The 13,004-nt window shown below is 43.4% G+C and overlaps 2 protein-coding genes across 2 annotated transcripts; one reads left to right on the forward strand and one right to left on the reverse strand.

Annotated features, from left to right (window-relative positions):
- The first annotated feature begins 565 nt into the window (after window positions 1–565).
- On the forward strand, window positions 566–5,688 carry grpel1 (GrpE-like 1, mitochondrial). The gene is made up of 4 exons (XM_036551244.1): window positions 566–653; window positions 1,978–2,134; window positions 2,534–2,615; window positions 2,810–5,688. Exons 1-4 carry the CDS (start codon window positions 586–588, stop codon window positions 3,154–3,156), a joined length of 654 nt encoding a protein of 217 aa, XP_036407137.1. The 5' UTR covers window positions 566–585; the 3' UTR covers window positions 3,157–5,688.
- A 3,532-nt stretch (window positions 5,689–9,220) lies between these two features.
- tada2b (transcriptional adaptor 2B) lies at window positions 9,221–12,864 on the reverse strand. Its single transcript, XM_036551583.1, has 2 exons — window positions 12,565–12,864; window positions 9,221–11,667 (listed from the first exon to the last, which is right to left on the reverse strand). Exons 1-2 carry the CDS (start codon window positions 12,832–12,834, stop codon window positions 10,525–10,527), a joined length of 1,413 nt encoding a protein of 470 aa, XP_036407476.1. The 5' UTR covers window positions 12,835–12,864; the 3' UTR covers window positions 9,221–10,524.
- Window positions 12,865–13,004: the final 140 nt, after the last annotated feature.

Raw genomic sequence — 13,004 nt, forward strand, 5'->3', positions numbered from 1 at the left:
GTTCTACAGCATGACATAATGAGTTCCAAAGTACTAGTTCAAGTAATATAGCAAGGTATATCTATCTTATAAGCTGAAGCTACAACTACTACATACTTATTATGATAAAACTGGTTATCAGTGCCTGTGCTATTATTAGTATCAATAATGATATACTGATCAATAACCTGTTTAACGACTACCGATACCCATCAATATTAGTATAAATTTTCAGGTCCCATTAGAGATGAAAATGTATTTATTCAGAAACCTAAGAGATTTGTGTTCAACGAGCATTTTGAAGAATCTGATACACGACCGTTTGACTCTTTACGTAAAGACAACGATAACCTTGAATTTACGAAAGAATGTCCTCGATCACATGCCTCGCATTTGACCCTTAAGCGAATCTCAACCAAACTATGAAACAACATTCACCGCTCGTGTTCATTGGTTGCTTCACCGAAGCCTCCATAAATGTGCTCTGTTATTGGGTTATTTCAGCAGGGCGGTTCTATGTCTCCTTTGTGATTGGTGTAACTCCTCAAATCAATGTACTGTGTCTCATTCATCACGTCAACGTGTGTGAACTCCAAGCAATTGAAAATGGCGAGCTGGTGTGTTCGAGCGGTGAGACAGAGCTACTCAATAGTAGCATCACCTGTCCTGTTAAGGTGAGAAATCGTTAGTAAGAAATTGTCCTGTTAACTTTTTAAGTACATTTTTTGTCCGTTATGGCAAGTGGGTTTACGGTGTTGCTGTACAGACGTATGTGTAATAAGATAAGTTAGCGAGCTAAGCTAGTTTCGTTGGCAGTTTTCATGTCAGATTCTGCTTTCGTAACCTTTACAGAAAACTAACTTAACAGCGAACATTAAAGAAGCGCCGAGTGTATATACAGTTATGTAGCTAGGTACATAATATATTCTCATAGTATGTTAGCTAATATATTAGTTAGCCAGATAGTTAGCTTGCTGACTTACCTGGGTGTGTGCAACTTGTTCCTTGTCAAACACATTTTATGTCAGTTAGTTTCCCAAAGGTATTATGCGTTTGATAATAAAAGCAGCTATATAAAATCTCTTACTTTTTATATTACTGCCTATAGTAATTACAAATAGCTAGCCACGATGACCTTACCTTGGAGGTGGCTATTTAGAGCGGGTACCCAGTTTCATGATGATTCGTTAGCTTACTGGCTAACTGTCAGTATTTATCGTGACCAAAAACCTGTTGACGTTTATCTCGTAACATCCCTTTTCTTCCCTTCGATACCGGTTTACTACATAGTCACCGCCTTTATGAATGAGCTACGTTAGCTACACTAGCTAGACGCATGTCAAGTCGTAGGTGTTGGCTAACTGGCTAACCGGGCCTCCAGTGGTTGCTTGCTAGGCATGATGACATAATTTGAAATCAGTAACCTACGGAGTGGATGAGGGGAAAAAACGCAACCCACATGAAATGTCCGTACAACTTCTAGTCGTCCAATTGTATTACAACAATTTAGATACATACTATAAGTACATTATTGGGTAATAGTTTAGTATTAATGTTTATAGGTATACTCCTAGGTGGACCATTGTAACCTAGATAAAGCAAACATTCAGCTGTAGTGTGTTGCTGGACAATATGTAAAAATTTTGAACCTTCAGTCTTGCATAATAGCATATGTGTTAAGCTAATAAAAACAAAAATAGCGTTTGGAATTTGAACCCCAAATTACAAATTGCCATAAAACCATAAAATGATAGTGGTGAAGATCCCTTACCTGGACTCCAGAGAGCTCCCCCTTAAATATACTCTGTATGATGTGGCAATCAAGTTGACTAATACCTGTGTATTATTTACTGAAATGCAAAGGGGGTTGTCTGATTTGGCTTGATTACTTTTTGCTCAGGTATAATGTATAACAATCCTCTCATCTGTGCAAAGACACGCCGTAACATCTGTGAAATGTTCGGAAGGTCGTTAGCTGTATGCCTCTTGTCCGTGTAGGACGTCCCCGCGGCTTCTGTGCACCGCCACCCAGCAGAAGACAAATGGCCCAAGCCCGGATGAGGAGACAGGGGGTCAGAAGGCTGAGCAGAGCGCGGCAGAGAAGGCCTTGGCCGAGGAGAAGGTCCAGCTGGAGGAGCAGCTGAAAGAGATCACCGTAAGTGAGCCATCCTTGCCATTGACTCGCATCAGACACCCTAATCCAGCACAGCCCGTGTTGCTCCTGTTGCCACGCAGATCCGTGTCTGTGGGTATTTTCATTCACAGCATAGAATAAGTGTCCTGACTGAGACTCTAAGTTAAAACCACCCGCTGGCCAGCTCTGAGCCCATTGGTCCACACAGGAAAGACAGACATTTGTTTCATGCTCAGACTTGAGCTTACCTGCACCTCCTCTGACCACAACAGTTGCAGGTGGCTGTAATTTTGATGAAGGGGTTCAAAGTTGTAGAGACCATAATAGTGCAGATTTGAACAATGTGATTGATTGTATGAGAAGGCACAGTCAGCATGGATGACCTCATTGGTTTCTCATGGGTGTTTTTGCCTTGAACAGGATAAGTACAAGCGGGCATTAGCTGACACGGAGAACCTCAGACAAAGGAGTCAGAAGATGGTGGAGGATGCTAAATTATACGGTAGGCAAACCTCTGTGGAAGATGGGGGAGGGATGAATGTTTGTGTTGCATTTATGCCAGGAGGGGAAGGTAAGCATGCAAGTATTTGAATTTCATGCGCATTCAGACACCATTCACGGTTGGTATTGATGGTAACTGACAGTTTGAGCAATGAGCTGAGTAATGAAATGAGTTCCTATTCAACCACCGACCAGGAATCCAGGGTTTCTGCAAAGACTTGCTTGAGGTAGCAGACATTCTGGAGAAGGCGACAGAGAGCGTGCCCAAAGAGGAAGTGAGGGAGGATAACCCCCATCTGAAGAACCTGTACGACGGGCTGGTGATGACGGAGGTGCAGATCCAGAAGGTGTTCACCAAGCACGGCCTGGTGAGGCTGAACCCAGAGGGACAAAAGTTCGACCCCTACGAACACGAGGCCCTCTTTCACGCCCCCGTGGAGGGCAAAGAGCCGGGCACGGTCGCCATGGTGACTAAGGTCGGCTACAAGCTGCACGGGCGTACCCTCAGGCCAGCCCTGGTGGGCGTGGCCAAAGCCCCTTAACAGTATTCACGTGGAGGAATCTTACCTGATCGACAGGTGTTAATGGGTACAGCAGAAGCTCTTTTTTCCAGTGGTGCCTCAGAGAGGAGGGACTCTAACCGGTGACATCTGGCTGTGGACATCACAAAAGATGTTCTTTTTTCCCCCTCCCCATCATGGACAGATGTATGTGAATGATGACAATGGTTGGAACCGTAGAACATTAAACCGATTATTTGCATGTCATTTTCATGCTGTGTAAAAAGTCATCAGTGTCAGATTGAAGGTCTCTCTTTTGTCTAAAAACACCTGTACATGTCTCACCAGGTAAATGAAATGTAACCACCGATTAATTTCTGTAGACTGTGATCATCCCACTCAAGACATCTGAACTATAGAAAGTACATGAGACTGTCAGGGTCACTTATCTGATTTATTTGATTTCATTTGTATTCCGTCAATGTGATAACATGTTGATCCTACCTGTAAAGGCTTGGCAAATCCAAGTGCTGCAGAAAATAAAAGTGACTGGATTAGTTAATAGGTCATCAATTGGATACCGATCTACAACTGAAGTATAGGACAGTACTAGGGCACAGTACATGCAGTTGAAAATGTTTAGATTAATAAGATCGTCTAATGTATTCACTGAAGTTTATAAAGGCTTCAAAGCTGTACATTATTCTTGGAAACCTTGTGAGCAAACTTTACTTTTACCATTAAGAAATGACAATATAACACAAATATCCATATAAACTTAAGGATAATTTAATAAAGTTAAACAGGTAAAGTACATTCTCCTGCTAACCTCCCATTGAAAAGGCTACATGTAATGGTCCCCTATGAAAAGCACAATCACAGATCCCAGCTCACCTCTAAATGTCATTTGTACTGCAGATTCATATAAATTCCAGCAAAATTTAAAAAAAACTGCCCCATCCAATAGGTGGAGCTGTCAGTTTCACAAAATCTCTATCAATCAATAAAAAATGAAGCAAATATTCCTTTGGAAAATATAATTTATCATTGTGAAATATCCTATAAACATAAATGCAGCTATGATGGTATACCAAGTCCTGCTCTGTAGAGAATACCTTATTAAGAAAAGCAGTGGCTGGAAGACACCAGTCAAAAACAAGATAAGCGAACCATTAATGAGATCTTTGATTTAGTTTCTCATTCAGTTATCAATGTTCCCATTGCCCCACCTGAACTGAAGATAGAGGAAGAGCTGATTGATGCTTTACAGTTGCGCTGTCAGAATCGCAGAATGCGTCAGGTTGCATACTCGTGTGTAGCAGCAATGCCCTGCATATGAAAAAGGTACTCTAGGCTCTTCTCAAATTGTATAGTATTTACTATTTTCATTGATGACCCAAGCCATTGCCTCTTTCAAAATCATACATGTAACATTCAATTGTGGATTTCCAGGACATATTTTGGAGAATTTCTCCAAATACTTTGAACAGTTTAGTGTATAGAAAACCATGACATTTGTTCAAAAAGTTTTTCTGGTTGCAAAATTTCATAGGGGACTAAAGAAGTCATGGTCATGTGTTATGCATTCCCTTATACTGCACGTTTACAGCATATTAAATAGCAAGAAAACATTTTGTCAGAAAATCATATTAACTGAAAATATACTTTAAGTATGCCCATTAGTTATGCCTTTAGTTTACCCTTCCCATAATATTTGATTTAATATCTTTTCATCTAAAATCATGACATTAGTCAATGCCATGGCTACAAGTGAGATTTCATTGTTTCGATGGTACTCACCTCTGGCCACTAGGTAAATATCCACCAGAGCTGTGGGCAGTCAGAGCCTGAAAAGTACCCTAGATACTTATGGAAGTTTTCAGCCACAGCCTGGCACTGTAGTCCTTTTCCTGATTCTGAGGTACAGAGGGAGTGGAGGGTGGAGGTCTCTCACATACACACATATGCGCACACAACAGTAATTTTGTAGTGAATGGTCATTAGTATAATCCATTACTCTCACTCTGGTGTGCCCCAAAGTGTATGGTAAAATGCTGACCAATAAAGGAGACCAGAGCTCTGCTGTACAAGGCTTGATTCCTCTTATTTTTTTAGTAGACAGACCTCCCAGTACACAGCCTTCACAATGCCTACATTTAGTCTTTTTTTACATCTTTTTTAAGGAGTTCATTGTAGTCATATTGTGCAGAAATGCTGAATTACTTGTCTCATAGATTGACTTCTCCACTTTGAATCAAATATTAAAAATGCTTCTCTTCCTTTCTTTCAGAAAAAGTCATCTCATTTAAAAATAAGGAGACTTCCAAGCGTAAAGTATGTGCACTTTAATACAAAACATGTAATGACACAATGTCATGTGCAACCACAAAATATAGGACAAGAAACGCCCTCCTGGATAGCTTCGACCAACTTATCTTAAACATTAACATTCCTAGGCATACTACTCGGACACAACGCTAAGGACAGAGCATGCTAAGACAATATGTGGAAGGCTTCTTAACAGTTCTTTCATTTTTACTTTTTTTTTCTTTTATTACAAAAGTTATAAAATGTTCCTGAAATAAAATACTTTACATTTCACAGGTCAGTGTTGATAGTATTTGTCTTTTCTTTTTTTAAACTTATTTTACAAAAAATATTTACATTTGCTAAAATATTTAACAAATTCCCGATGAAATAACATACAAAAACAATTTTCAGTGGAAAAGCCAGTCATTAGAGATTTTCTTTAGAAAGAATCCATACTTCAAATTGAAATAATTTACCCAAGTATCTTGGAATTTCTTACACATTTCCTTTCTTCTGTACCTGGCTGAATCTTTTTAATTATCCAAGAACAATTACATTTTTGCATTCAGTGATAGCAAAATACTAACGGGAAAAATGATCCTGAAGGGAACTCTGTTTCAGCCCCATTAAAAAGGGAACACTAGTCAAAATCACATCTATGATTCATGTTTGCAGGACATGTTGAAGCTTGAATACCTCACAGCACCCTTTCTCCATAAGTAGCCCGTGATTGCTTGAATACAGCAAGAACGTGTCAGATCTCTATCTGAATAAGTTCATATCTCAGATAGAAAGGGCTGCTGCATTCCTGCAATGTGTAAAATTGCTACTGAATCAGTGATGTCATCAGAAGTACAAGCAGATGCTCAAGCGGCAGACACATTTAATACTGTCTGCCTAGCATACAGCTTCATGCATATCCATTTATATCATGAATCATACCTAAGAGAAATTTTGATTAGGGTACCCCTTGAACACAATTTGCTTGTCCTAGTTATGGTCCACATCTTTTGAAAAGCATCCATAACCATAGAAATCAGGACAAAAAAAAAAAAAAACCTATTCGGTCACAAAATATAGACACATTTTGCGGCAAAAAAAATAAACAAACCCAAATGACAAGAAAAGCCAAGGCAAACATTTACAGGTTAGGTTCCATCACTGGCTGTTAGCTTCACTAAAACTGAAACACATGGGAAGCATGCAGGTAGTGAAGATTCGGCTTGCAACATGCGCTTCAAACACAGCACAGAAACAGAGGGGGCAACTTCACCGTACAGCACGATCCTACATCACATTTATACACAGCAGGTTCCTTAAAACTGGAGGGGTTAGATAAAACACTGATGCTAACAGAGGCTTCAACCATGACAACACTCCTTTCCCAATGACTTCCACTGCAACGGGCACGTCTTTGTTCGATGACGGGAGTAACACACCCATTCTGTAGATTTCAGTAGAAATTTTTCAGTTTAAAAAGGACATCTTTGTTATGGCACACGTCCTTTTCATTCTTTTTCCTAAAGACAGCAATAAGGGTGTTGCTCTGTGATCTCTACACCTGCTCAATCACGCCCCTCATATCCACACCCGTACCCCCCCCCCCCACCCCATAATCACACAGTACACCTCTGGAAGGGCAGCCGCCTCGTGCCCTCTCCACCCACCACCCCCTCATCCCCTCACCCCCCCTCACCAGCTAGGGACCCAGGCTCAAGGTGGCAGGATTCAGATTCCATGGCAGATCTCACATCTGCAAGTCCACACTGCAAATTCTCACCATGGAGGGGGGGAAAAAAAAAAGTAGGCGATGCACCACACAGACACATAAAACATAATTATCCCTGTTTTTACGGGCCTGGTCACACATAGCCAGCCCACCACCCACAAACCCCCCCCCCCCCCCCCATCACCACCCGCTTTTGTACTTCTGTTCGCTTTGTCAACCAGTGCTCATTCAGACTTCATTTACATTTAAATAGTGCTTCTGCCACCGCTCAGATCAAACCAAACAAAGCCAAGAATACGGCAGTGACTGACATTGTAATGACTGCCTTTATATTTCTTGCCTTTGACAGGTTGTCCTCCAGAATGTAGGGGTATCCTTTTGCTCATCACAAATGCAGGTCTACAGAGAAAAAAAAAAAAAAAACGATTTGATGACACACGGCAGCTCATGCAGAATGATAAAAACCTACACGCTGGAGAAAGGAACAAACCAAACAGAATGTTTCACTTCAATGCAACATTTTCCGAAAACACTTTGATACCAACTGCGCCTAACCACTCTCCACCCTCTCCGATGAAAAGCAGCCTGAAGGCTTATTAATGATGACTTTGATAATGCAATGGTTAATTAGCCATGATTTTGTTCATTTGTTAAATTCTGATGACCATGCATCACCATTTTACTGAGGAAACCTGGTTTCCTTTCAGCAAACACACTGCTATACCACCCCCTGATTCTCGTAATCAGTCTAGGAAAAGTAACTTATCATTCACCCACCTTTATACTGTTAGCTATACATATATTATGACTTAAAAAATTATTAGCTATTTTATCTCAAGGAATACACAGTAATACAGGCATCTCTGAATATCTGGAAAAACCGTCTTATATACATCTGGCAACAGTAGCCCCCAAACTGGTCAAAGCTCTAAGGCAGCACGTAGTTTTGACAAATAATTAAATTATAAACCAACAAAGTCTTTTTATACTTCTAAACTCTATACTGCAACTAATAAGCAGGCAGGGTAGGCTGTTGAAGGCATTCAGCTCCACGTAATGTTGTGAACCTAGCATAACATCAATCCACTCAAATGTCCTTTCCCATATGCACACCACCATCCATTAAAAGACAGAAAAAGCCTTAAGCTCCAGCTGGACTCCACAAAGGCTGTGTGCAATTAAATCTTTGTGTCACGTGCTCTGTGACCATCCCAAATATCAAAACATCTGATGTTTAGTTTCGGTTAACCCGGGACTAGCACCAATCCGGTTCTGTGAAGCTTTTCACCGGTATGAAAAGTACCGTTGACAAACACGATATTTGTGTACCTCAGCTGCTGAAAGCGTTTTGGAAGTCAGCGCATCATCAAAGAAAGCAAGCTTCTTTTCACAGACCGACCACAGGCTGAGGACGCCAAGTCTGGTCAGGCATTGCTGGGCCCCAACCACTCTATGGTCGCTACACAAATTAGTGACCACGTAACAAAAAGCCATTATTAAAAGTAGAAAATCAAACATGCTGCACAAAGATTCACAAGGAAAAAACAGCATCAACAGCTAGACGATTCATCACAACAACGATCAGCTGGGAAGCAGGTGAACATGACTTCCAACAGAACAGCAGTATGATAATATATATATATAAAAAAAACAAACAAAACGTGCCCATTTGGCAAACATGAGAGTTATTTTTGTGCTTTAGAAATATGTATCATAAATTAAAAGCTTAATGCCCATTTAACCAATTAACAAATGTTAAAGCATTTTCAAAGAAAGACATTTTGACTCCCTAACAATAACAGAAGAATCTACAGGACTAGATAACTACGTTACAGTGTCCAGTCAGAACTGCATGAGTTGCAAAATTACAAGGACCGACTCACACGATGACCTAGGGAAGAATCTGGTTAGGTAATACTAGAAGGGCGCTGATAATAGTGAGCTACTGCCCTTCGACTATCTCCATACAGTCTTCATTCAGATATGCTCCCAGTTAGGTTCTTCTTAAATTAAATGGAGCCAAAAATGGTATCTAAATACACTACTCTCTCCAGACACTGAGCTGCCAAATGCTGCCCTACAAGCATGTGGGGCTGAACATGGATAAGATGGTTTTCTCACAGTAATGCTGTTTGAGTCCGAGCCCTGGGTGTTCTCAAGTTCCAGAGACTCTGTCCTTCCCAACCATATATACAAAGCTACCACACCACACAAATCCTGTGAAGACTCTGACGGGGAAAGCCATTTAAATCTATGAAAATAAGCTGCTTTGATGTAAAGGTGTTCAAGAATGTCAGGTTCTCTGTGCTCTTTCAGGATGCTGTACTGGACAGGGATTTGAAGCACCTGCCTGATCAAGAAATTCTGCGTTTATTCTCCGAGACGCGGTCTGGTGCTTTGTGACAAATTTCAGAGGTGCTTGAAAATGAACAATGAAAATGTGGAGTTCTTAAAGAGAACGTGCTCTGGGAATCCGATTCATGTGTGCCTAACAAAATCCCCTGCAAAAGACACAGGAATAATGGAAGAGTAACGCTTCATTGACCCCATTATGGGATTCTGTTGAAGAGATTTGTATGAACCAATCAAAATTTTGTTTCTCCACAGAAGAACACCATGACTGGTTCAAATTGGTGAGTGACTGATCGTGCCAATCATTTTAGAGTTCATGAGGCCTCATTCTCTCATCATCCAATACACATCTACTTGGAGGAGTGATGGTTTCATCAGAGATACCTAATCAATTCACCAGATGGACAGATCTCAGTTATCTACATTGAATGCTCTGTCCCCTGCCATTTTTAGCAAACTGAAGTCTGGGGACAAGACAGGTGCTTATGAATACTTGCTATTAGTTAGAACTTTGCCCACTTGGTTACGGTTATAGTAATTGCTGGTACGCATACAATCATTGCTACAACTCATCATTCCTGACCAAAATCATTCCTGGAACTGCCTGCTTGTGAATACGTAAGAGAGTGGTATTGACCCCCACTCAGCACCATCTCCCACAGCAGCTATCCACATAAGAGCATCGTACTGAAAATGTTACCAACTCCCTAACTCCCTAACTCTCCACAGTTACAAAGATTTGTTTGGCTTAAATTATGAAACATATTCATTCTGTTGTTGTGCCTCTGCATATAATGTTTAGCCTCCATTAATACGGTATGTCATTTCCCTGTAAACATATATTCATTTACAAGAAAAACTGTAATCAACGCTGGAAAAAAAAAATGGAAGGAATCACCAAGGGTGGCTAAATCCAGTAGTTTGGCCCACATGGAACTTACAGAGGTCATAATAAAAAACAGACATATGCAAAAGCAAAAAAAAAAAAAGATCATTTTCCAGGGAGAGAGAGAGAGATGTTAGGACGCATCTCGGGATATCCACCCACTCTCTGTCAGGAAGTTCAGAATCCTCTTTTTGAGGACTTTGTCCAGGTAGCTGGGCAGCCGGCTCTTGGCGGGGATTCCCTGCCGCTTCTGCAGGTGGTCCTTGATGATGATGGTTTTGACCGTCAGGTAGCGGGTGGGGCTGAGGTTGAGCGAGTTGCAGAGGACCTTCTCCCGGTCAGAGAGCAGCTCGAAGCCCGTCAGGTTCTCAATGGCGGAAAACTCGCTGTCCTTGCCCTCCTCCTTGATCCCGCCAACCCCGCCCCCGCTGCCGCCGCCCCCGCCGCCAGCCCCACCCCCGCCGCCGCGCTTGGACTGCGCCACGCTCTTGTTCTCCTTGCGCTTCTCACGCTTGTGCCGCGCCGCCTCATACTCGGCCGACTCGTCCAGCTTGGTGATGCCGTTGCGCCGGTAGCGCTGGAGCTCGCGCACCTTGGCCCGCAGCACGCGCTCCTTGTGCATGTTCTCGAAGAACTCCTCAAACTCGCGGTGCGCCATGAACTGGCACAGGGCGCGCAGCTTCACCCGCTGTTCCCGCTCCTCCTTGGTGATCTTGCGCTTCGGGGTGGCCGGGATGGACGAGGAGCCGGCCCCCGCTGCCCCCGCCACAGAGGAGGGCGCAGCCGCCCCCCCGGCCCCACACCCCGGCGCCGGCTTCTCCTTCTCCTTGTCCTTCTTGTCCTTGCCCAGGAAGGCGGGCACCAGGTTGTAGTCGCGGGCGATGTTCTTGCGCCGCTGGCGTTCTCGGAGCTTGCGCACGTACATGTCCACGTGGGCGCGCTTCATCTCGATCTCCACGTCGTCGTCGTCGTAGTTGACTGACAGGCCGCTGATGAGCTTCTCCGCATCCTGGTCGTACTCGATCTCGTAGTCGTCGCGCAGCGGCATGTAGCCCAGCTGCTGCTGCTCGGCAACGGAGATGTCCAGCGGGGGCAGCGGCGTGGTCAGGCTCGGGGACAGCGGGCCCCCGCTCGGGCAGGTGTGGTCGGTCACTCGGTTGGGGATGCTGTCAGGGATGCAGGCCTTGCCCAGGTTGCCGTGGATGTACATGCTGACGTAATGGTCCATGACCTCCTGGGGGGTTCGGGAAGCGCCCACGTGCGCAGCCATGTCCTCCTGAAAAGCAGAGTGACCCTTGTTGTCATGACGAAAAAAAAAAGGGCAACAACTCCTACCATCCAAAACCTAAACGTATAGTGCATGCTCTCTTCGTGCACGCAACCGCAAGCGCACACAGTCGCAGGATCTCTGACAATAAAACAAAAAAGTTATGAACTCAGCTTTGCCTGTCTTGTTAACTGGCCACCAATTATGCATTCTGTTATCTAGATGCGTTCGACAAAATGCCAAAATGCAACACATGCTGTCACGCTGAACCCATGACATTAATCCAGGTTTAGCTGACAGCGAAAGAACGACCAGAGCAAATCGAATCCTCATGGCCGTGATGTACTGCATTTTAGGGGAGCTTATACCGAAACGTCAAACGTAACTCATGCCCAACTAGACAGCTACTTACTTGTTTAATTTCACTCCTCCGAGTTGCACACTGTAGCTACCAAAAAGCACTGCACTTGCAGAATTCGGCAGTCTCAAAGTTAGGTGGCCAATAGCTGACATTGAACTTCGCGCAAGTGGAGCACGTTACTTTTTACTGTCGAATCAGCATAGATTCTACAAAATATGTAGCGAGCTAGCCAAGTTCCATGCCTAAGAAAAGCAATCCAAGTGAGCAAAATGCACAGTTTTCGCCCATTTATTTTGTGTTAATATTCTAGATATCCACGGGCAGTGGGTCACTCCCCCAGGCCAATGAAAATGAGCACGTCTTTCAAAATCGCTAAACAACTTCTCAAACGTCGGTGCCTAAACATTATAATATTAACATAGGAAAGTCGGATGATCAAACTGTCATATGCCTGATGCACATTAAATAGGGGAATATTACCCGCACTTGATCTGTTTTTGGAAATGTATAGCTAGCTAGCTAGTTAGCTGGCAAAAAAAACCTACCCAGTTTCCAAAGCCATATTGCTCGATCGCATCGAGTAGCGACTGCTCTTCCCTGCTGGTCCAACCTCCCTCTGCTTCGGGACCCCAAAGAGTAAAACGGCCGCCGTCCACTTGCTGATATCCGTGCCATCGCCGGTGATTGCCAATTTCGGCCCCGGCAGAAAAGCACTCCGGACACAGTTCAATGTCCTGGCAATCGGTGCAGCGAAGCCGAAGATTCGTCACATCTGCCAGGCAGTTAACGCAGTACTTCTTCCCCAGGTCGGCCATGTTGCTGGCTTCTGCTTGTTGTTGGAAGCAGCAGTGCCTCAGGGGGAGGGCATGCGTACTGAAGTGTCTCCGGTCAGACTACTGCGTCTCTCATTAATATTAATCAAATGGCGGACACTGTTGTGATTGGCTGCCGGCCCCTCCGTTTCTAGGACAACTTAGAAAACACT

The sequence above is a fragment of the Megalops cyprinoides genome, chromosome 18 (assembly GCF_013368585.1).
Source record: "Megalops cyprinoides isolate fMegCyp1 chromosome 18, fMegCyp1.pri, whole genome shotgun sequence".
NCBI lineage: Eukaryota > Metazoa > Chordata > Actinopteri > Elopiformes > Megalopidae > Megalops > Megalops cyprinoides.

Coding starts and splice junctions, on each gene's coding strand:
- tada2b (XM_036551583.1), bottom strand. CDS start 12,834: ATGGCCGACCTGGGGAAGAAGTACTGCGTTAACTGCCTGGCAGATGTG. Junction 11,668..12,564: donor AATATGGCTTTGGAAACTGG/GTAGGTTTTTTT, acceptor TCTGCTTTTCAG/GAGGACATGGCTGCGCACGT.
- grpel1 (XM_036551244.1), top strand. CDS start 586: ATGGCGAGCTGGTGTGTTCGAGCGGTGAGACAGAGCTACTCAATAGTA. Junction 654..1,977: donor GCATCACCTGTCCTGTTAAG/GTGAGAAATCGT, acceptor TTGTCCGTGTAG/GACGTCCCCGCGGCTTCTGT. Junction 2,135..2,533: donor AGCAGCTGAAAGAGATCACC/GTAAGTGAGCCA, acceptor TGCCTTGAACAG/GATAAGTACAAGCGGGCATT.